Source organism: Canis lupus, chromosome 7 (assembly GCF_003254725.2).
Source record: "Canis lupus dingo isolate Sandy chromosome 7, ASM325472v2, whole genome shotgun sequence".
Taxonomy (NCBI): Eukaryota; Metazoa; Chordata; class Mammalia; order Carnivora; family Canidae; genus Canis; species Canis lupus.
The window spans coordinates 21,347,655-21,371,358 of record NC_064249.1 but is presented as its reverse complement, the minus strand read 5'-3'; the positions used below and the strand labels follow the sequence as shown (position 1 = coordinate 21,371,358).

Genomic DNA, 23,704 nt, shown 5'->3' with positions numbered 1-23,704 from the left:
TCACGAAACTTAAGTAAACAATTTCTATCTATCATATCTATTCACATAGTGACCTCACCTGACCTTTACATGATAAACAAGTTCAGATCTCTGAAGAGTAAGTAGTTTGTCTAGTTGAGACGTGTGTGAGCATCTCCCTACAGAAAGCAGACTTGGCACATCTGAATAAGGCCATCTCCTTGGACAGATCACGGGGCTCATTCCTGGCCTACCCATCATGGCACAGATGCAACACTTCAGGAAACAATAAATTCTAGTTAAAATTCAAAATCTAAAGACTGTCTCTCTAATCCTGCCCATGAAATGTTAACGTAAATGTGTTACATTTCATGCGAACTGAAAAAGCTCAACTCTGTATTTTATCATGGCCAGGTGTTTTGCTTTAAACAATATATTGTTTGCTATGTACTTTTATATGAGTTATCTTATTTGATCTTCACAAAGACCTCAGTAGACAGAGTGTATCACTGCCCCCATTACAGATGAGAAAACTAAGGCACATAGATGTGAGCAATTTGCCCATAGCCAGTCAAGTGTTAGGGCCAGGATCTGAACTCAAGTGGTCTGACCTGATAGCCCCCTATTCTTAATCAGTCATTCAACAGATACATGAGTACCTGCCAGCATCTGGAGACAAGGAGATGCATGGCCCCTGCCCACATGGAGTTTATGGTCTACGGGAATGACAAGCATTGAACAATGACAAGTAGGCAAAGAAAAAGCACTGAGTGCTATGGAAGTTCATACCTCATGTCTATTAGGTAGGTTATGGTACAAAGTATGTAGTCATACTATACTACTGATAATATCAACTATCAAGGTCAAATCTATAAGCCCATAGATTCAGGAGAAAATCAAGCTAGGAAGCACTGGTATCTCTGGTCATTATACGTCTATACTTGTTTACATATATACAGTGGTCATTTTCTGAGTCTAGGCAGGTTCTGATAGTTTTTTCTAATACGTTAACTGATTTACATGAAAAATATTACCCAGGTTAAGTGAAATTAACTATTTACATTCATTTAATCATCTTCATTTTATTTTTTTAAAGATTTTACTTACTTGAGAGAGAGAGAGAGAGAGAGAGCCAACTGGGAGAATGGGCAGAGAGAGAAGCAGGCTCCCCACTGATCAGAGAGCCCAACCTGGGGCTTGATTCCAGAACCCTGAGATTATGATCTAAGCTGAAGGCAGACATTTAACCGACTGAGCCACCCAGGTGCCCTTAGTCATCTTTAGTGTAAAAGAACAAAATATATAAATTCTGGTAGTGCTTGGAAAGTTCAAGGTTTTTGGTTGTTTTAACTGTAAGATAGCTCTTTCATATAGACAATTCTCTGATAGATGGACAAACTTTATACTCTAGAATAAGGTTTGTAAGAAGCAACTTCCTGGCTTGTTTGAGAAGAGTCCGATATAGCCATAAGGCGCCCAATCTGGTGTCGAACCCACCTGGCCTGGATTCCAGGTCTGTCACTTACTACATAATACCAAGCAGGTTTCTTAGCCTCTACGAGTCTTGATTTCTTCCTCTATAAAACATGATAAAAATGGTTCATACCTCAAGGGAGCATTATGAAGATGAAATAAGAAAATAGATGTCAGAGTGCCTAACCCTCAGTATGCACCTAAATGTATAGGAGCTGTCACTTCTACTACCTTCCTCTAAGTAGTTTACAAACTGGAAAAAGAGAGAGAGAGAGAGAGAAGAAATGGTCAACAGAGGGTATGTGAATGAGATGAAATCGTTAGGGAGAATGGTTTCAGAGGACCCAGTGACAGCAGGAAGGTCAGCAGGCTGGGAAGGACCAGAAAAACCCTACATTCCGAGCAGTCGATGGAAAGGAGCAGGGCAAACAGAAGCTGACAGGGAGTCAGTAATTAAATAGCTAATTCATGTTTAAGAGAAGAGAGAACTTCAACGTGAGTGATTAGAACAATAATCCAGGGGCGCCTGGGCGGCTCAGTGGTGGAGCGTCTGCCTTTGGCTCAGGGTATGATCCCAGGGTCCTAGGATCGAGTCCTACACTGGGCTTTCCGCAGGAAGCCTGCTTCTCCTTCTGCCTGTGTCTTGCCTCTCTCTGTGTGTCTCTCATGAATAAATAAATAAAATCTTAAAAAAAAAAAAAAAGAAGAAGAAGAAGAGGAGGAGGAGGAGGAGGAAGAAAGTAAACCAGGTTTGAGAATATGCCCCATCCTGGAGAAAAACATAAAAATGGAAGCCATGGTGAGCAAGGAAGTCTGGCACTGACAGCTCAGCTCCAGGCCCCACTAATCTGCATATGAATAAAACATCGCGCCCAAGGATAGCTGACTGGAGTTACCAAAACAGTTTTTTGAGCATTAAACAAATGAAACCAAAAAGAAAAAAAAGGACTTCACAGTGAATGCCTAACAGATTCACATTTACAACTATATTGCATATGCAATTACACTTTGGAGGAAGTTTAAGCCACATTAATGGGGCTGAAGGGGAATGAAGAAAGGGAGTGCATAGCCAACAAAATTAACTACGGTGACTAATGGATGAATTACAGTCCTATGATGCAGGGCATGATTTAGTGTTTTGTTCACAGAACCTCAGCTTAGATCATCTGGCTGTACTTTAAAGCATCTGTTTTCTAAAATCAAAGGTCAAGTTAAATGCTTCCTTCTAAGACTTGTATGTTATGGAGTTCAGAGTTCATACAAACACGGGTAAATTATTTTCTAAAGTTCCATCACGTCCTTCTGTTTAAGAAACCAATGACGGAGGTAGAGCCCTTGAAATCTAGCTCCTTTATGGCCGGTGCAAATTCAGTTTCCCAGGTGGCTCATGAGGCCTGAGGCAACAGCCACACAACCCTGAAGACAAGGAGAAATCCTGTCACCCTGCAGCCTGTGAGACCCCATAATTCTGCACCGTGTTTGTACCTTTTCAATCCATAAAAGGAGGATTTATGGAATCCAGAAAGAAACTATCCAGTAGCTTGACACCAGAGATGTCCTGGCGTTAGCCACATCATATCCCTTCAGAGTATCTCACCTTCTCCAGCTTAAAAACTGCTCCGATGTGTGGCTGAATGCGCCCTTGCTGGCAGTACTGAAGAGCCGAGGACAGGGTTCTGGAGAAGATGGGAAAGTTCTGCTCTTTGTATCGGCTCCAGTACAGCCCCATGGCTGAGACATTCTTCAGGAGCAGAAGGTTGGCGGGCACAGAAGCAATGGTTCCTCCAGCAAAACCCACCACCACGATCCTGCCCTCCCACGCCAGGCTGGGGCAAGAAAGGACAAGGAATAGAAATTATTTTAAAAATTAGCAATGTATAGTCACACTGATCAGAATGGCTACCATAAAAACAACAACAACAGAAAATACCAAGTGTTAATATGGAGGTTCCTCAGAAAATTAAAGAGAGGGCAGCCCGGGTGGCTCAGCAGTTTAGCGCCGCCTTCAGTCCAGGGCCTGATCCTGGGGCCACAGGATCGAGTCCCACGTCGGGTTTCCTGCAGGGAGCCTGCTTCTCCCTCTGCCTGTCTCTCTCTCTCTCTGAATAAATAAATAAAATCTTTTTTTAAAAAAAAAAAAGAAAGAAAATTAAAGAGAGCTACCAGGGGCACCTGGGTGGCTCAATAGATTAAGCATCCGACTCTTGGTTTCAGCTCAGGTCATGATCTCGTGGTGTTGGGACAGAGCCCCATATGGGATCAGGCTCCCTGCTCAGCGCAGAGTCTGCTCCAGATTCTTGTTCCCTTTCCCTCTGCTCCTCCTCCTGCTTGCCTAAGTGTACCCTCTCTCTTTCTCTCTCTAAAATAAATAAATAAAATCTTAAAAAAAAAAATAGAACTACCATATAATCCGGCAATACCATTCTGGGTCTAGATCCAAAATGACTGAAAACAAGGCCTTGAAGACATAGTTGCACTCCCGCATTCTCAGCAGCACTATCTACCATAGCCAAGAGGGAGAAGCAACCCAAACATCCACCAACTGATAGATGAATAAACAGAATGTGTTATATACATACAATAGAATATTGTTCAGCCTTAAAAAGGAAGGAAATCCTGTCTCATGCTATGACATGGATGAACTTTGGGGACATTGTGCTAAATGAAATAAGCAAGTTACAAACACTGTAAGATTTCGAACTTCAGAAGCAGGAATGAAGATAGACACTTTCATGAAGCATTATGTGCTTCACACAAAGACTTACTTTAGGACTCCTTAAGTTATGTGCTGCTCTAGAGAATTTTGAAGAATCTGTAAAAATTCATGCAAGTTTTCTGCAACCTACCATGAGAAGCACTATACAGTTTCACACTAAGTAAGAAGTTATAAAAATAAATTTTGTAGGGACTCCTGGGTGGCTCAGCGGTTTAGCACCTGCCTTCAGCCCAGGGTGTGATCCCGGAATCCCGGGATCGAGTCCCACATCGGGCTCCCTGCATGGAGCCTGCTTCTCCCTCTGCCTGTGTCTCTGACTCTCTCTCTCTCTGTGTCTCTCATGAATAAATAAATAAATAAAATCTTTTAAAAAAATCAAATAATTTTGTAAACATCTTTGATAAAGAATATGTGTATCTTTGTTTGGCTTTTGCCTTTTGCTTTTCTTCTTTAGAGAAAAACAAGAAGCCTTTGTGATAACACTATTACCTGTTACCCAGAAGGCAAGAAAAGCATGAGAGTTAGCAGTTCTCTGGCCTGGCTCCCCACTGAGTCAACACACTCCTTCCTTTGCTTCTCTGAGCACAGTACCACAATTCCACAGTACCACCCAGCACAGTACAGTGATGCTCAGTGGCCCTAGAGCCAACTGGGTCCCTTCCGTAGGAAAGCTGTTCTCTCTGCTTCTGTTTCTTCCACTTTAAACTGAGATAAACCACAAAATTGTGCTTGCCAGGATGACATGAGAAATGAAACTAGTATTATCAGAACACTCTGGAGTCCCTGGTTAAAAGCAGAATGAGAGGGGCTCAGTCAGTTGAGTGTCTGTCGTCGGCTAGCGTCATGATCTCAGGGTTCTGGGATCTAGCCCCACATTGGGCTCCCCGCTCAGCATGGAATCTGCTTATACCTCTCTCTCTGCCTCCCCCCCCACTTGTGCTTTCTCTGTCTCAAATAAATAAATAAAATCTTTAAAAAAAAAGACAGAATGAGAATTGGTGTGGATACGACAGATCCACTAAAACTCTAATGATTTTATTCTATTTTTTTTTTTTAATGATAGTCACAGAGAGAGAGAGAGAGAGAGGCAGAGACACAGGCAGAGGGAGAAGCAGGCTCCATGCAGGGAGCCCGACGTGGGATTCGATCCCGGGTCTCCAGGATCGCGCCCTGGGCCAAAGGCAGGCGCTAAACCGCTGCGCCACCCAGGGATGCCTCTAATGATTTTAAATAAAACAAATCAAGGAGATACCTACACTGCTGGCTGCCTCTGAAAGCAGTGAGATCAAGAGTCTGTACAAGAAAGAAAGAAAAGAAAAGAAAAGAAAAGAAAGAAAAGAAAAGAAAAGAAAAGAAAAGAAAAGAAAAGAAAAGAAAAGAAAAGAAAAGAAAAGAAAAGAAAAGAAAAGAAAAGAAAAGAAAAGAAAGGAAGGAAGGAAGGAAGGAAGGAAGGAGAAGAGAAAGAAAAGAAAGAAAAGAAAGAAAAGAAAGAAAAGAAAAGAAAAGAAAAGAAAAGAAAGAAAAGAAAAGAAAAGAAAGAAAAAAGAAAAGAAAAGAAAAGAAAAGAAAGAAAAGAAAAGAAAAGAAAAGAAAAGAAAGGAAAGAAAGAAAGAGTCTGTACTTTGGTGCATAGTGAACCAGGGCCTGCCACTCAGGTCATTCTAACATCTGAACAATGATCCTGAGAATCACCCACACTATATATATATATATATATATATATATAAAGTAGTTAATGGGAACCGCATAGCTGAATTTAACACGTGCATAATTTCTAAAGCATTCAGTATTGCCAACCAGAGAGTCTGCAGTCATTTTTTGGATATTTTCCAGCTGGATATCTTGTTTTTCTATATTTAAGCATTTCCTGATTTTCCCTCTGCTTCTATTCCTTTTCACCCTCCCACTCAGCTGTTCTCGTTGAAGCCAATGCCTACAAGAAAAGTGAGCAGCTAAAATGGAAGAGAAGTAAGACTAGAAGGAAGACAGGTCTGAAAAGGCTTTAGCAGAGCCCCAGGTCCAGCCCCCTCTGGAAAGACCATCACATGCACCTGCGGAGTGCCTCCAGGAAGACATCTCCTCCCACTGTGTCGATGACCACATTCACCCCAACACTGCCCACCAGCTTCCTCACAGCCTCCTTCAGGCCGCCCTGACTATAGTTCACGACGGATTGCGCGCCCTTCTGCATCACAAGCTGGCACTTCTCATCACTTCCGACGGCAGCTATCACCTGCATAGAGAACACAAAGCTTCTGGTGATCCAGGATATATGTACCAAGAGAGGCTCATCCTACCCACCCAGCTTTCAACCAAAGGGAATAACCAACAAAACCAGTGTGACCAAAAAAAACAAAAAAAACAAAAAACAAAACAAAACAAACAAAAAAAAACAGTGTGACCTTGCTGCCCTAGGACCAGCCCCAATCCTACACATCAGGGCCAACACACAGCACCATCACACTTGGCCCTCCACACCCACTGGCCATGGGATCCACATTTCCAGGAATCCTGGAACCCCAATGAGTCTAGCTAGGAGATGGTTCAGGAGATAATCAGAAAGTCTTTCCCAAAAATAGATTAAACCATCATTTATTGAGTACCTGCTATGAGTCAAGATAGCAAGATACAGCAGTGTGATGGTGGGGAAGTACAGATGGTGGCAGAAGTCCAAACGAGAGGTATCCAACCTAGTTTGAGATCTCAAAAGGCTTCCCAGAGGGTAAAACACAATTCAGTGGAAAGATCTTGAAGTTAGAAAGACCTGAGTTAAAATTCTGGCTCTGCTACTAACTAGCAGTGTCACCTACAACAAACTACTTAATAGGAACTAATTTACAAAAAGCTTACTATGTGCCAGGTACTATTGTAAATGCTTTGCATATATTAATAACTCTCTTAGTCTTAGTAGCCCAATGATACACACACTATTAGCATCCCCCATTTTAGAGATGAAGAAACTAAAGCAAAAGAAGTTAAGGAACCTGCCCAAGGTCACATAACTAATGGGAGGCCCAACATCACACAACTAATGAGAAACAGAACTGGGACCCAACCCCAGGTTGTCCATCTCCAGACTTCATACTTTTAACCTCTGTGCTGTCCACCAGCTTCCCTAAGCTCCAGTTACCTCGTCCGTAAAGCAAGATTTATTTTAAAAAAGCAAATGCAATACTGTCCGTAAAGCACTTGGAAAACAAAGTGTTAGATAAATTGAATTTATTGCTGCACATACACAATCATTTATTCTATTTAAGCCTCATAGAACATTATGGGGGAGGTATAATTACTCCCATTCTATAGATGGAGACACAGACCTAGAGGTTAAGTAATTAACTCAGGATTAGCCAGGAAGTAGGTGGTAGAAAACCATTCAAACCCAGTGGTGCTGCAGGACTCCAAAGCCCATGCTTTTCCATTCCATCACCCTGGGAGAAAACCATGCTTAACGCCTGGCAAGGATGACCATGGGCCAGACTGTGAGGCTGTGTGGGGTTTGGAAGCCTCCAGAAAAGCTTCAAACACGTAAGCACTGCCTAGAGGTGCCTTGTTACTGGATAGCACCCACCAGCCCGAGCAGTTTGGCCCCAAGGTGACATTGAGAACTTGCATTCAAACACACAGCACCATCAGTGCCCTTAGAAGATTGCAAACTCACCCATAACTATTTGAAACTGAAAGCCACCCTCAAGTACTCCCCAGAGGAACCCTCAAGTAGCTTCACACAGCACCACAGAGGGCAGACACCAGGCTAGGGTCAGGGACTTGACACCAATCTTGATTCTCACAAGGGCGCCATTGAGACCTGCCACAAACCATTGTATCCCCTGGTGCCTCACTTTCTTTATCTGTGAAATAGGGATAATAAACACATTACCCCTCTCCCAGGGGTTTGTCAGGATCAGGGGTATGATAATTGGCGTGGAGGCACTTTGAAAGCAATATGAAACGCTGCGAATAGAGGTTGTTCTCAAAATAACCTGTTCCAAGTGGGTGGCATGATGACACTTTTAAAGTTATTTTTATTATTTTGTTGTTGTTTGCTTTTGCTTAAAACCACTATGGTTGGGGTGCCTGGGTGGCTCAGTCGGTTGAGCATCTGCCTCCGGCTAGGGTCATGATCCCGGGGTCCTGGGATGGAGCTCTGCATCGGGCTCTCAGCTCAGCAGGAAGTCTGCTTCTCCCTCTCCCTCTGCCTGCTGCTCCCCTCTGCTTCTGCTCGCTCTCTTTCGCTCTCTCTCTCTGTCAAGTGAATGAATAAAATCTTAAAACACACACACACACACACACAAACCATTATGGCTACTCAAGAAAATACAGCTTGGATTAATTTTAATATCTGAATTGAAGTCAATTTTTCTCTCTACTTAACCTACTATCACTATTCAAAACAAATGGTGCAATTTTATCTTCCTAGGAATGGTAGTCAGCAGTTCTAGACAATGAGACTAATTTTGGTCTCCCCACTGAGAGGTGCTAAAAGCCCTTGCTTTGACATGAAATGTGTTAATATTCCATGGAGAGCTTCTTGATATCTAAAATTGCTTTCAGAACTCATATGCCCTTCCCAAAAAGAACTTAATGCAAAACAGGAGAGACACCACCTGAAGAAATTCCAGAGCAATCCAATTATCTCCAAACCTGGGTATCTCGGTGCCTTCTGGATATCCCAACTGCATGTTCCACAGAAACCTCACACTTAATACTTCCAAAACTGAGCTCACCATTTCCTCCTGTGTTCTCAACTGCAATAAATGGCAAATCCACAAGTTAACCTAGTTTGCTCCTACCCACTCAATGTCTAATAATAACAGGAATCCTTTTTAAGAGATTCTTACCAACATGCCATGCCCTCTAACAGGCATATTGCACGTGTAATTTCAATATTCCCACAACGACCCCATATGAGGAAAGGTTTATTGTACCAAAGAGGAAAGCGAAGCAATTAAGCTAGAGGCAGTGTTGGGATCTGAACCTAGGTCAGACTAGCTTCAAATTCCTTGTTCCTTCAACTGTATTAGGATCAAACTCTCTATTTTCTTCTACTTTAGTATCTCTCAATTCATCGCTTCCAGTGCTTTGGGTCAAGTATCATCACCACTGGACTGGCTTGGATTGCTCCAAGAGGCTGCCCTACTGCCTCCAGACTACCCCTGACTTTGCCCTATCCTGCATCCCCACTGCTACCAGAATGAACTTGGCAAAATGCAAACATGACCATGGTACTTCCTTGTTTAAAGTCCTTCATACCTCCTGATAGCTTCCACTAAGGGTTCAAATTCTTCAGTACCTCCTGATCTTGTCTCTGCTCACCTCCCTAGAGTCATCTTCCACCATTCTCCCACATACCCTTTGCTCCATAGACGCTACTTTGCAATTCCAGGGAATGCATCGTGTGAGATCCCATGTTTCTGATAATATGCCCTCCCACCACTGAAATGGCCTTCCCTTCCTTCCTTCCTCCATTCAACTGCTACCAGTCCTTCAGAAGTCAGCTTAAATGTCTGCTGTCTCTAAGAAATCCTCCTTATCTGACACCTACCACCTCAGAATGATGCCCTTGCAGAGACCTCGGTCTTTCTTTATTTATTCTTTCACTCAAGAAATAGTTTGGGTTTTTTGTTTTTGTTTTTGTTTTGTTTTTGTATATTTTTTTATTGGAGTTCGATTTGCCAACATATAGCATAACACCCAGTGCTGATGCGGGACTCGATCCCGGGACTGCAGGATCATGACCCAAGCTGATCATGCCTCAATAACTTTCTCCGGGGTGCCTGGGTGGCTGAGCGGTTGGGCATCTACCTTCAGCTTGGGGCATGATCCTGCAGTCCCAGGATCGAGTCCCACATCAGGCTCCCTGCGTGGAGCCTGTTTCTCCCTCTGCCTCTGTCTCTGCCTCTGTCTCTCTGTGTCTCTCCTGAATAAGTAAATAAAATCTTTTAAAAAGGATCCCTGGGTGGCTCAGCGGTTTGGCGCCTGCCTTTGGCCCAGGGCACAATCCTGGAGTCCCGGGATCGAGTCTCGCGTCAGGCTCCCCGCGTGGAGCCTGCTTCTCCCTCTGCCTGTCTCTAGAGGCCTCTCTCTCTCTCTCTCTCTCTGTGTGTGTGTGTGTGTGTATCATGAATAAATAAATCTTTAAAAAAAACTCTTTAAAAAAAAAAGAAAAGAAATAGTTATTGAGTGCCTACTATGGTTTAGGTACCATGCCAGCTGCTGGGACTACAGTAATGTGCCATGCAGACACTGTCCTTGCCTTCAGTGGGATTACAGTTGAGTAGGGGGGAGACATTAATCCAATCATGACACAGGTAAAAGATAAACCACACACTGAGGTTCGTACCACGAAAGAGAGATGTATAGCATGCTAGGAGACCACCTACAAACAACTGGGGAAGTGGGGGAGCAGGGGGATGGAGGAGAGATTAACATCTCCTATAGGATAAAGAATAATTCCCTGAAGAAATGACATCTGAGTTTGTTTGAAGTCCAGCAGGGGTTGCTGGGTGGCTCAGTGGCTGAGAGTCAGCCTTGAGCTCAGGATGTGATCCTGGGGTCCTGGGATCAAGTCCTGCATCAGGCTCTCCACAGGAAGTCTGCTTCTCTCTGTGTCTTCAAGAATAAATAAATAAAATCTTTAAAAAAAATTTTTTTTGAAGTGCAGGGGAAGACAGTTCAGAAGAGCATTACAGGGGAAGGGAACAGAATCTGCAGAGGCCATGAAGCAAGTCAGCTCTCACCAGGTTCTAGTAACTGGAAGGATGAGTGATCTACTCCCAGGTCCCCTCACCAGTCCGCAAGCAAATAAGATGGCAAGACCCTACTCTGGATTACTTTATATCTCAGTGCCTTACCTATGATATTTATGAATGAACAAATGAATATATTCTGTGTTTGAAAACTGGAGGTGTGGTGCTTTGTGGTTTTTTTTTAATGCAGACCCTACCATGCAAGTACCTTAGCCTGAAGAATATTCGTTGCCACATCAATCACTGCAAGGCCGGTGGCTCCAGCAGCTGCCGTCACTAAAACAGTTTCTCTGCCAGAGAAAGGTGGGCATTACTTCAGAAACCTTCAAAAATCATCCAATCATATGATTTCATGACCACTTTAAAGCAAGAAGAGAACTTAAAGGCCATTTCATTCAACATTTCATGGAGACCCATTCTCTAGACGTTAGGGCTGGTTTATGTCTGTGACTGCTTGATTGGTGAGAATTTGGTTGGGTTGAAGACTTCCTAAGAAAAATATTCCTTAATCCCTCTAGGGAACCTCTTCATCATGCCAGGAGCAACCCTTCTTTTGAGCTACCACTCCAATGTCTGCTTCAGAAATTGCGTCCTAAAATCATTCTCATACTAAACATTGCTGCATCTTTGATGGTGGTGATCAAGGAATGGCCACAGTTCAACTAAAGTCACTTATCTGGAGCAATTCCGAGTCTCTCTGAAAAGGGCAAAAGGCATATATTTCAGGTGAAGTAGGAAATCACTGCACCTTTGAGTTTGAAATACCACCGGTAGGCACACCCAGTCACGCCTCACAAGAACAAATACCATAGGATTCCACAAAACTAGATGGAAACAAGTTTACATAAACCAACTCTCTCACATGTAAGAGTTTCTAGGAGGTGATCTCCAGAGTGGCCAGGTTTGAAAGAGGTATTTCTCCAAATTCATATTGGCCAATTTCACAGTCCACCATTCCATCTCAGACAAAAAGATAACCCCGCTGTCACCAGACCCATCTGGTCATTACCTTCCTTTGGCCTTTCCTCACCCAAGCTGAACAAGAGCTAAAGGTCAGGGAGGGGAGGTGCACCTGTGTGGCTCAATAGGTTAAGCATCTGCCTTCGGCTCAGGTTATGATCTCAGGTCCCAGGATCCAGTGCTGTATCAGGCTCCCTGCTCAGCGGGAGTCTCTTCTTCCTTTCCCAAGCCCCATCCCCCCACGTTCATATTTTTTCTCTCTCTCAAATAAAGAAATAAAATCGTTAAAAAAGTTAAAAAATAAAGGTCAGGGAGGGGAAAGGTGGGGGCAAGGTCTTGCTGGGCACTTCTGATATCAGAAAGAGATACCATCTAGCTCTGACTGGTCTACACAGCCTCTTACCCAGGCTGAGTGCATGCCCGATGCTCCAGAGCCAAAAGAGCAGTGCCATAGGATACAGGCAGGGTAGCGGCTTCTCGGAGGGAGACTCCTTCTGGAATCTGCCACAGTGTCTATAAAAAGAGATAAGAGTAACTTAGAGATTAAGCACATGTAACCTGTTCCTAAAAGCTGCTCAGTAGGGGCACCTGGGTGGCTCAGTGGTTGAGCGTCTGCCTTTGGCTCAGGTTGTGATCCTGAATAAGTAAATAAAATCTTTAAAAGAAAAGGAAAGAAAAGAAAAAAGCTGCTCAGTAAATATTACGATCTGATTGAGTGACTGATACACCAATGAACCAAACCTGTCAGGAACCAAAAGCCACCGGAAGTCAAAACCAAGCAAGCTGTGACAGAGTTCAAAACTTGGGTGTATGGGTCTTCACAAATCCCAAGGCTAGTATCTGGCTCAGGAAGGAATCAAGTTTCAGAGAATGGAACCCATTCAGAGATGGTTCTATGGACATTTTACCTCAATAAAACTGTGGGAAAAACTGCGTACTCTTCACCACTAGGGGCCGCCATTCACATCCTGAGCAACCCTAGCCCACCACCCTGGCTGGCTCCATTCCCAGGACTCTCTCTTTCACAAGCTGCACGTCCGGGAGAAACCTATTATATCCAGCTCAATGCCCCAAACCAGTTTTTCTACCAAAACTACCTATACTCCAATGGGACAGCCAGTCAGTTGCTCCAGGACTCAGAAAACAAAATGCCCTTCTTCGTCACACCGCTCCACACAAACAAAGCTCTGTGCAGGGTTGTCACACGGATACAGAAAAGGGTTTAGCATTTGAAAGAAGTGTTGGCTGAGGAACAAATACAAAGACAACAAATACAAAGAAGGGGGAGAGAAGGGTAACAAGGAATGAGAGCTAGGTGGAGATTAAAGAAAAGAAATGAGGAAAAAAAAAATCTCCAAGCATCAATATTGAGAGCTAGGGATACCTTTTGGTCAATGATGCATTCTTCAGCCATACCATTAAAGCCACTCACGCCAATAACTCGATCTCCCTGAAGAGAAAATACCATTAAGGGCTTGTTCAAATGCATGGCCTTGCCTTCAAGCAGACCTCTTCCCAAATTGATCAAAAAAAAAAAGAAAGAAAATCTTTCTCTCTGACCCCATAAGACATAGGTTTGCCGTAATCACTTATTCAGAGTTAATGTTTGGTAAATAATTCAACCATTTTCTCAATACCCCCACCGGGATGCCAAGATGTTATGAGCACATTCTGGACAGGACAGAGTATGGAAAAAGCTGAAGTAAATTAGAATCCCAGAATTTTTTTCACAAGAGGCTGAAATTTGAGAATTTTCTATCCTCTCAGTGACTGAAGACTAAGGTACTGCCTTCTTTAGTAATAAAAGGTTTTACGAAGCCAGGAACTTCCACTGGCTTCCTTCCTCCAATTCAGAATTCATTTCTTCCCCCTTCATCTCGGTTTCCCCTCTGGTGTCTGTTGGCAAAGGCCAAGAGAAGTGAGATCCTTTGGCTATAGATGAGGTTAGCACATGTCTCATAGCTACACACACATCAATTCCTTAGATTTCAACTCATTTACCTCTTTCACTGTGCTGACATCTGCGCCTGTCTCCAATACAATCCCAGAGAACTCCATTCCTAAAACAAATGGTTTAAACACTAGGTTATCTAGAAAGCCCAGCTCCACAGAGACAGTAAAAGCCTGATCAACAGGCCGTTCTATCCGTTTTCTAGAGCTGAGACGGTTTTAGTGTCCCCCTACCGCTCAAGGAAGAACATCCTACCTAAAACACAGGAAAGGGAACTTAAGATTTATTTTTCTTTAATATTTTATTTATTTATTCATGACACAGAATGAGAGAGAGAGAGACAGAGACACAGGCAGAGGGAGAAGCAGTCTCCATGCAGGGAGCCTAACGTGGGACTCTATCCCGGGTCTCCAGGATCATGCCCCGGGCTGAAGGCGGCGCTAAACCGCTGGACCATGGGTGCTGCCCGGAACTTAAGATTTAATGATCACAACCTGAAAAGCTATGGCAGTCCCATTCTTACCAAGACACAACTGAAAATTTCAAGAATGGGCAAAAACAGAATCACAGATACACAAGTAAGTTTGATCCTGCTCACTGGGGCCTTGGGCGCTTTACAGTACCCCAATTACAACATTCATCATATTACATTTATCTGTTTCTGTGTCTCCTCTTGTGGACTATGAGGCCCTCAAGGGGATGAACTATATTTATCCATAAAGTTCTTGGTTCAATTTGGATGAACTGATGTCCGCTCTTTACTATTCACCTCCAAAATTTCTGAATTTAACGATCATACATTTCCCACTTGAGCTGCCAGAGGAATAACTCAATTGAGTATGACATTTCCCCCCATCCAGCATGTCAGCAAATACAGAGGGAAATGGTTCCAAATGTTGAGACACAACCAAACACCCTGAGGCCAAAACACAGCAACTATTTTGCAATCAGTGTATCCTTAATAGTATATGTCTGTATAAAATATACATGTACTATATACACAACAGGCTATACTTATATCTCTTTAACTAAATTCCAGTAACAAAAAGCAGTCATTTGTCCGCATACTTGAGATCTAAATGTAATCAGATTGGGCATAATTAAAATCAGACAGTGGACTGCTAGAAATGTATAAACTCTTTTTCTTCTTTCTGATCTTCTAATATTCGGTTTCTTTAGGAATGTGTTTGTGAGGACTGAGAGTTTTAGCTGCAAACAGATGTTTATGACCCTTCAGTGAAAAAACAAAACTGAGGCACTAACAAGGTATGAAAGGGGATGACAAGGGCCGAGGATTCTGATCAGAATTCTGCTGAACACAATATGTAAAAATTCATTTGTTCATTTATGCATCATTAAAGTTTTTGTTGAAGGCAGCTCGGGTGGCTCAGCGGTTTAGCGCCGCCTTCAGCCCAGGGCGTGATCCTGGGAACCTGGGATCGAGTCCCACATCAGGCTCCCTGCATGGAGCTTGCTTCTCCCTCTGCCTGTGTCTCTGCCTCTGTGTGTGTGTGTGTGTATGTGTGTGTGTGTCATGAATAAATAAATAAAATATTTTAAAAAAATAAAATAAAGTTTTTGTTGAGCATCTACTAGGAGCCAGGCACAATGCTAAGATAGGGGATAAAACTAGGAGCGAGACAGTCATAGAACCTTCCCTCAAGGGGCTCACAATCTAGTGCTTCTAATTAGCGGCGAGGCTGACAGAGCCGAAGCATCACTGCCAGCAGGCAAGCATCACCAGTGATGAAGCACACGGTTCTGAAAACTCTGTAGCTTCTTTCCCAACCAGTCATTTGGCCCCTTCATACTCACCAGGTGTGAAAGGAAGTTGGGGTTTTTCCTGATACTGACCACGGCAGACCAAAATATCAGCAAAATTAACTCCACAAAAATGGACATCAACCCTGACCTGCAAAGGAAACATAAGAGCAGAAAGTGCCTGGGTGCTTTCTCTTTTACTTCAGGCTTCAGCTCAGGTGGTCATCCCAGGGTGCCAGGATCAAGTTCCACGGTGAGTTCCCTATTGAGTGGGGAACCTGCTTCTCCCTCTCCCTCTGCAGCTCTGCTCTGCTGTCTCTCTCAAATAAATAAGTACAATCCTTAATTAAAAAATAAAAAGGAAACAGCAACAAAGCAGAGTTCGTGTCTGTGGGACGAAGTTCATTCAACTGTACCAAAATATTTCCTGAATGTTATATGCCAAACACTGAATTAAGTGCCAGTGTGTAATCATGAAGCAAAATGGACAAGGTTCTTGCCTTCATGGAGCTAAGACTATGGGAGAGACAGACATCAGATTACGGCCGTACCACCTGAACACACCCGATCTCATCCAATCTCGAAAGCTAAGCATGGGTAGGCCTGGTTAGTACTTGGATGGGATTAGTCAGACATCAGCCAAGTAACTGTGATGCTTTGTGTGTTAAATTACAACTCTTACACAAAATGTTAGAGAGAAATACATGGTGCTATGAAAGTGCATAATAGGGTCATCTGGCCTTTTGTTATGATGGCATGTGCAAAAGTCCTGTGATAGGCACAAAAGAAAAACCAGCGAGCTTAGAGCACAAAGAGGTGAAAGAGATAGGGCTACAGAGCAGAGACCACACCATCCAGTGGTGTGTAGTCTTTACTGAGGCTCTGCGTCTTCACAATAGGAACAGTGGGAAGCCATTAAAGGGTTTTAAGCAGAGGGGTAACGTGACCAGCTATTTTCTAGGGATCAGCTACCATCCTGGAGGCCAGTTGTAGGTCTCAAGCTTCTGTGTTTCATGCCCATGCCGGAGCAGAGGCAGGCTTGCACAGTGTAGCCAGCACTTTTTCTAGACCCTGGAAGCCAGTGGTTCTGAAGGTCTGGTTCCCAGACCACTGGCTTCAGTGTCACCTGGGAGTTTCCCTAGCCATTCAGATTTTCAGGCGTCACCCCAATCTATGGAATCACTCCGGGGACAAAGCTCAGCAATCTGTTCTAACGAGCCCCAGGTGATTGTGACACAGGCTGAAGAGGGAGAACAGGGCCGAGAAACAGGAGAAAACGAAGGCTGAGAGAGAGAATCACTGACATTCATTTATTTGTTTGCTTACATTCCCAATTTAGTACAGAGGAAGCCATGTTGGTGAGAAGATATTTCTATGGACAAAATGCATCCATTCAGCGATGTTTTGAGTGTCTGCCATGTGCCAGGCACCGTTCCAGAGCATGAGGATTTGATGGTGAGTAAACTCACAGGGACCCAACTCTCCTGAGCTAATTCCTACGAGGCAGTGCCTGGGCAAACACCAGAACCAAGAAGCCCAGCCTTCAACCTGTGCACCCTGTGTGCAGGACACATCGGTTGCTGACATGTGTGGCGCACACAGGTCCTCAAGCCGCTCCACCTCGATTCGAGGATAATTCAAGAATGACCCTCCTTCAGCACACGAATCCCAGGAAGCAGACCGGCTGCCATCATATGCCCGCTCAAATAATCCATTTCACAACAGGGTCCCTGCAAGCGAAGTGACACTTCAGGACTGAAGCTGCATGGCTCCCTCTCACCAGGGATCCCTGACACGGAGGCTCACTGCTTGCCTGGCCTTGTCAGAGGTTCTCATTCTCCATTCGAGGTGACACTGTGTCACCAGAGGGGTTACCCGGCAGGGCCAAAGTGACCTCCACATTTCACTGGAAATGGCCACGATCCTAAATAACCCCACCCCAAATCCCTGCACTACACCAAAGGAGGGCACCAGGCACATACTCAGAATTACGGGACAGACGTGACCAGACTGGTCTGGGAGAGGAGGGAGGACAGATCATTAAATGCTGACACCGAAGCGGAAGCCAAGGATGGGGTCCATTTATGTGTACTGAACCAATACCCTGCAAGTGCTTATGCAAAGTCGCGTGCGACTCAGAATTGTCTGTTTCTAAGGCAACAGCTCTGGGGCTTGGGCAAGAGGCCTGGGGGGCAAAGGAGGCCGCTGCGCTCGGGGCTCCCGGGCGCCCCCTAGCCGAGCACTCGGGAACTCCGAGCAGGACGCGGCCTCCCGGGTGGGGTGTGCGTGGCGGCCGCGGGCAGGGTGACCGCGAGCCCCGGGGCCCCCCCCTACCTCGTGAGGCCGGACAGGCCGGGGGCCCACCTCCTCGACGGCCAGGGGCTGCTTGGGCTCCACGCAGAGTGCGGCGCGGTAGTGACGGCCGCGGCCCGGGCCCGCGCTCCTGCAACACAGCGAGGGGCGCGTCCCTGGGGGAGCCCCGGCCGCCCTTGGGGCTCGGGGGCAGTCGGGGCCGCACCTGCGGAGCCACGCCCGAGGGAGGCGCCGGCCCCAAGCCGCCGCCGCCATGGTCCGGAGCGGGGAGTCACGCGAGGGCTGCCCCGAGGAGGCCCGGCCCCCGGGACCGCGGAAGAGCGTGCAGGAGCGCGGGGCGGGGCGCGGGGCCGGCGGTGGCGCCCGCTGCGGGGGAGAGAAGGCAAATCAAAGGAACAGACCGGCCGGGGTGGAGCGCTCTTGACAGTTTACTAGCAACTTAGGAGACTTTTTTTTTTAATATTTTATTTATTTATTCATGAGAGAAACAGAGAGAGAGAGAGAGGCAGAGGGAGAAGCAGGCTCCATGCAGGGAGCCCGACGTGGGACTCGATCCCGGGACCCCAAGATCACGCCCTGGGCCGAAGGCAGGCACTAAACCGCTGAGCCACCCAGGGATCCCCCAGGAGACTTTTAAAACCAGGGTTGGTGGGGATGTCTGGGTGGCCCAGCAGTTTAGCGCCGCCTTCAGCCCGTGGTGTGATCCTGGAGACCCAGGATCGAATCCCACGTCGGGCTCCCGGTGCATGGAGCCTGCTTCTCCCTCCTGCCTGTGTCTCTGCCTCTCTCTGTGTGTGTCTCTCATGAATAAATAAATAAAATCTTTAAAAAATAAATAAATAAAAATAAAACCACGGTTGGTGACAGTCAAATAGCACTTCTTGGGTCCTCTGCGCTGCGAAATCCTAAATGTTCGGGTTAAAGGCCGCAAGGACTGCATCAACACCTTACCGGAGCTCAGTTCTTCTTGTTACTAATTTTTCTCACATTTGCAGGACTATTTACACTAAAATTATTTGGTTACTAGTAATCCACGGTTGAGGGATCCCTGGGTAGCGCAGTGGTTTAGCGCCTCCCTTTGGCCCAGGGCGCGATCCTGGAGACCCGGGATCGAATCCCACGTAGGGCTCCTGGTGCATGGAGCCTGCTTCTCCCTCTGCCTGTGTCTCTGTCTGTCTCTCTCTCTCTCTCTCTCTCTCTGTGACTATCATAAATAAATAAAGATTTTTAAAAAAATAAAAATAAATTAATCCACGGTTGAATGATCTTACACAGATCCAAAGAATACTTTCAATTAAAGGCAGGCCCAAAGCTGGTGGTTTTTATATTCCTGATGCCTCTGTTATGCCTGGTACATAGTAGATGCTCAGTAATGGACTCAGTCACTACTTAATTCCTTGGTGAACACGTATACTCTGGAAAAACACAACCATGTGATCTGTGAAACATTATAAAACTGGGTAGATTTCTGTTGTAACAGTAACCAAATGTTTACATGTTAGCAAGGTAAAAGAAGCTCTTAATCCGAGGAGGAAGAGTAGTATATCATTTGATAGATGGCTTTTAAACACAACTTGATGTCTTTAAAAGACATCTGGTCAAAAAACATAGCCTCTCGGGTTCAAGTCCAGCTCTACCACCTATCTGTGTGGCTTTGGCATTACAACTGATGGCTGTGAGCCCCAGTTTCCTCCTCTCTACATGAAAACATGGGACAGGATAAATCCAGAATTGCCCAATTCTTTCAACCTTTTGGTAGAAAATAGCCCAAGATGGCAAATGACCTGGAAGGAATGATCAGGAGTGGAATAAAGGGAAATTAGAAAGCGAAAATGAAGTAGCAATGTACTCCTGAATTCTGGTCTAGAAGTTTGGGTAAGAGAGGAATCCAAAGGGCAGGGATCCCTGGGTGGCGCAGCGGTTTGGCGCCTGCCTTTGGCCCAGGGCGCGATCCTGGAGACCTGGGATCGAATCCCACATCGGGCTCCCGGTGCTTGGAGCCTGCTTCTCCCTCTGCCTGTGTCTCTGCCTCTCTCTTTCTCTCCGTGTGACTATCATGAATAAATAAATTAAAAAAAAAAAAAAAAAAAAAAAACAAAGGGCAACTGGTTGGCTCAGTTGGTTAAGTGTCTGCCTTCTTTCAGCTCAGGTCATGATCCTGGAGTCCTGGGACTGAGCCCTACATCGGGCTCCCTGCTCTATAAGGAGCCTGCTTCTCTGCCTCTGCTTGCACCTCCTCCTGCTTATGCTCTCTCTCTCTGTGTCAAATAAATAAATAAAATATTTTTTAAGAAATTAAAAAGTAAGGGATGCCTGGGTGGCTCAGCAGTTGGGTGGCTGCCTTCCACTCAGGTTGTAATCCCAGGATCAAGTCTGTATCCGGCTCCTGCAAAGAGCCTGCTTCTCCCTCTGCCTATATGTCTCTGCCTCTCTATGTCTCTCATGAATAAATAAATTAATAAATCTTTTTTAAAAATAAAAAATAAAAAGGGAGAGGAAATCAAGAATCAGGTCCCCACCACAGGTGTGCAGTAGAGGTCCCTGCCAGAGAATTTGAAAAGTCATTTTAGCCCTTGACACTTTCAGGAGGGAACTCAGACCTAAGAGGAGCAAGGACTAGAGAGCAAGAAGATGAAAAAACTTTATTTCCAATGAATGCTTTGTGAACTCTTAGTCATGAAGCACATAAAATCAAACCAGGAATCAAAATGAACATTCTGGTTGCCAAATAACAGTGAGCAACAATAAACCTCAAGTTTATGAAGTGTGAAACAAGGATTGATTGTTCTGAGGATGAAATGAGTTGCTACATATGGAAAATGTTTTATAAAATATTAGGTATTTGTACAAGATATAAAGCAAGCAATTTTTAATTGAACTCCTTGAAAGTAGCAACCATTTCTTAATCTCTTTTATGTTTGAAGGGCTCTGCACATACAATACTTTTAGGCATTTAATACATGTTTATCTAACGAATTGTTAAATGAGCACTCAATTATCTCATCAATTTTCCAGATAATTGGAAGTATCTTTAAGCATCAGGTCTTTTATTTTTGATTAAGTATTTTTATGGAAATTCTTTCTATTGTGGTTTTCATAATATCCTTGTCACTCTCAGGGAGTATGAAAATCAGTGAGTTTGGGGGAAATCTATCAATACGGCATTCTACATTTCTAATGATATCTGAAAAAAATAGTAAAAGTCTCTTTAAGAAGAATCTTGGAGGGAGATGAAAGTGTCTTCACTAAATGAGGTGATTTAAGCATTTACATGCAAAACCACTTCCACATTTCCAAAGAGTTTCAAAGGTAAGTGACAAGGCATTCAATAGTAGTTGCTATAGTAGCAAAAGAAATATTTAGCCTATCCATGGATTGATCGAAGTGCTGCCACCACACTGCACTGTCTAGTTATTGTTATCATTTCTGGTTATTTTGTCTTAATTGAGGGCCAAGGGGCAGAGTGGACAGGAAAAATAAAATTGGAGCCCTGGGGAAGACTCAGGCCAAGCAGCCATATCTCAACTGATCTGTCCTCTGAAAAGAATAAGAAAGAATCCAGAGCTGCCCTGCAAACCAGTTCAAGGGGCTCCTAGGAAGTAAAAGAGTAATATATGACTCTTCCTTCTGGTACCACTCACATGAAGAGATAATATTTAACGTCCAGAAGCTGCTGGAGGGCTGAGGGTGGAGAAGCAAAGTCAGAGGTGAATACACAAGCAGCTATATTTTTACAGAACAATGGACAAATAATCTATGAGCAATATTAGCACTATACAGGATTATACCGAAAATGTAAAGGTATCCCCACCATTATAATGCTTTATCCAATAGTTTGTCAGCTCCTCGGGAATAGAGACTGTGTCCCAGTTTAGTATTGCCATTATAGATAGAAATTATTACTTTTGAGTTTAGTATTGCCATTATAGATGATAGAAATTATTACTTTCTGCCACAGTAATGTCCTCCAAGATTCCCGAGGTGTGGCAGATTAGTTTGCCTTTTCACTGAATTCCCCCAGATTGCTCTTTCTGATCGCTGCAGTTGGGGTTAACTTTTATCAACCTCAGGCATGAACCACATAGTATGTATTGACCTTCCACTCTATTCCAAAAACTGTGTAAGCTGTGCTATGTCACTTATTTGCTCCAATATTCATGGAATCATAGAATTTCAGAGCTGGGATTGATCTCAAGATAATCTAATCAAACTGCTTTACTTACAAGCCAGAAAGCTGAGGCTCAGAAAGAGACTGGCCCGAGGTCACAGTGCAGGGTTAATGGCAAGAGTAGCATTAAGATCTGGCTTTCCTGGGGTGTCTGGGTGACTCAGTCAGTTAAGCACCTGCCTTCCGCTCAGGTCATGATCTCAGAGTCCTGGAATTGGGCTCCCTGCTCAGTGGGGAGTCTGCTTCTCCCTCTCCCTCTACACCCTCTCCTCTGCTCCTGTGCACTCTCTTTCTCTCTCTCAAATAAATAAATAAAACCTTTAGAAAAAGAAAGAAAAAGGATCCAGCTTTCCTGATTTCCTGCTTGTTTCTCTTTCTACCAAGCTCTTTGGCATTCACTCAACACTAGACACCATAATAATACTATTTCACATTTTCACAGAGCTTCATAGGTTGCAAATCACTGTCACCCAGATTGGTTCATCCTGCCATTGTTAAGTGTAATAATAATTATCATTACAACTAGCGCTTATTGGTAACATTACAAACCAGTCAATAAGTGCTTTTGCATGATTTCATTAGTCCTGCAATCATCCTGCTACTGGTATACTATTATTTTCACTCTTTCATGGATCAGGAATGTAGGCTTAAGGAGGTGAAGTCAGTAACTTGCCCAAGGCCACAGTTAGGAAATGGAGCCAGTTAGGGAAGCCTCCGGATTGCCCGATGCCCGAGCCACGACACCGGTATCTGGGTACCAGCCGCCCACTGTGCCTCCCCACACATCCCCCTCCAGAGCAAACAAAGAAGCTTTTGTAGTGTACGTTTTAAAGCCATGCTTTGCTGGTGGTTTTAAGCTTAATTTTATAGGAATTTTACAGTAGTTCTAGCCTAGAAAAGAGAGGAACTCCCTGAAGGAGAGAATATAGAGACAGCAGCCTCCAGGGATGTGTGCAGTTGAGAGACAGGAGCAGGCAAGGAACACATGATTAGGAGTTACTACCCTATTCCAGGTAGCCATAAGCTTGAAAATGGATGGTTTTCATTTAGATTTGAAATATCATATGTGAGATGAAGACTGTGATTATGTGAAGTAGTTTTCACACACACACACACACACACACACACACACACACACACACACGATTTTAATGAAACAATGTGCTGACCGGGTTGCCTGGTTACCAGCCATCACTTCAGCAGGTACCAGCAGGCATTTGGGCAAAATTCCTGGCACCCTGACGGGCCAATTTGGAAGCAGTGGTGGCCCGAACAAATAGCTGCCATGGCCCCCAAAACTAATCACCAGTATTTGATGCAGGGATCTATTTTCCATCTTAAACTATAATTATGGAACCAGTTTACAAGTTCCCAAGCATTCTGGCAACTTTATGAAGCTTTTCCAACCCCTCCTCCCCGAGGGAGAACAAATTCTTCCCTTCCGTGTGTTTTCCCAGAGAATGTCGTATAAACCTGTATTAGCTTGCTAATTTCTTTATTCAGGTAGTATTTATCTGTCTTTCTATCCCAGCAGCTGAGCTGTGAGCATCATGGATAGGTCTGATGCTAGCATAGCAAAGCAAAAAGAATTGGGGCCTTGAAATCACACGTACTTATGTGTGATTCCGACTTAGCTGCTTACTTATGATGACTTTGGG

At 44.3% G+C, this 23,704-nt stretch overlaps 1 protein-coding gene across 3 annotated transcripts in view; it reads right to left on the bottom strand.

Moving 5' to 3' along the window:
- The window catches only part of LOC112648551 (quinone oxidoreductase-like protein 2), a 46,837-nt gene that overhangs the window by 9,725 nt on the left and 13,408 nt on the right, over positions 1-23,704 (bottom strand). The window contains exons 1-9 of one of the 3 annotated variants that reach the window (XM_049112206.1): positions 17,900-18,166; positions 15,620-15,716; positions 13,855-13,913; positions 13,238-13,303; positions 12,257-12,366; positions 11,102-11,183; positions 6,199-6,380; positions 3,362-3,532; positions 3,029-3,257 (exon numbers count right to left, since the gene is read on the bottom strand). In XM_049112206.1, the coding sequence (XP_048968163.1) occupies positions 3,029-3,257; positions 3,362-3,532; positions 6,199-6,380; positions 11,102-11,183; positions 12,257-12,366; positions 13,238-13,303; positions 13,855-13,913; positions 15,620-15,716; positions 17,900-18,133 (1,230 nt within the window). In that variant the 5' untranslated portion in view covers positions 18,134-18,166. Of the gene's footprint in view, positions 1-3,028; positions 3,258-3,361; positions 3,533-6,198; positions 6,381-11,101; positions 11,184-12,256; positions 12,367-13,237; positions 13,304-13,854; positions 13,914-15,619; positions 15,717-17,899; positions 18,167-23,704 lie in introns of those variants that run through there. The other 2 variants (XM_049112207.1, XM_025430200.3) reach the window with 2 other exon arrangements.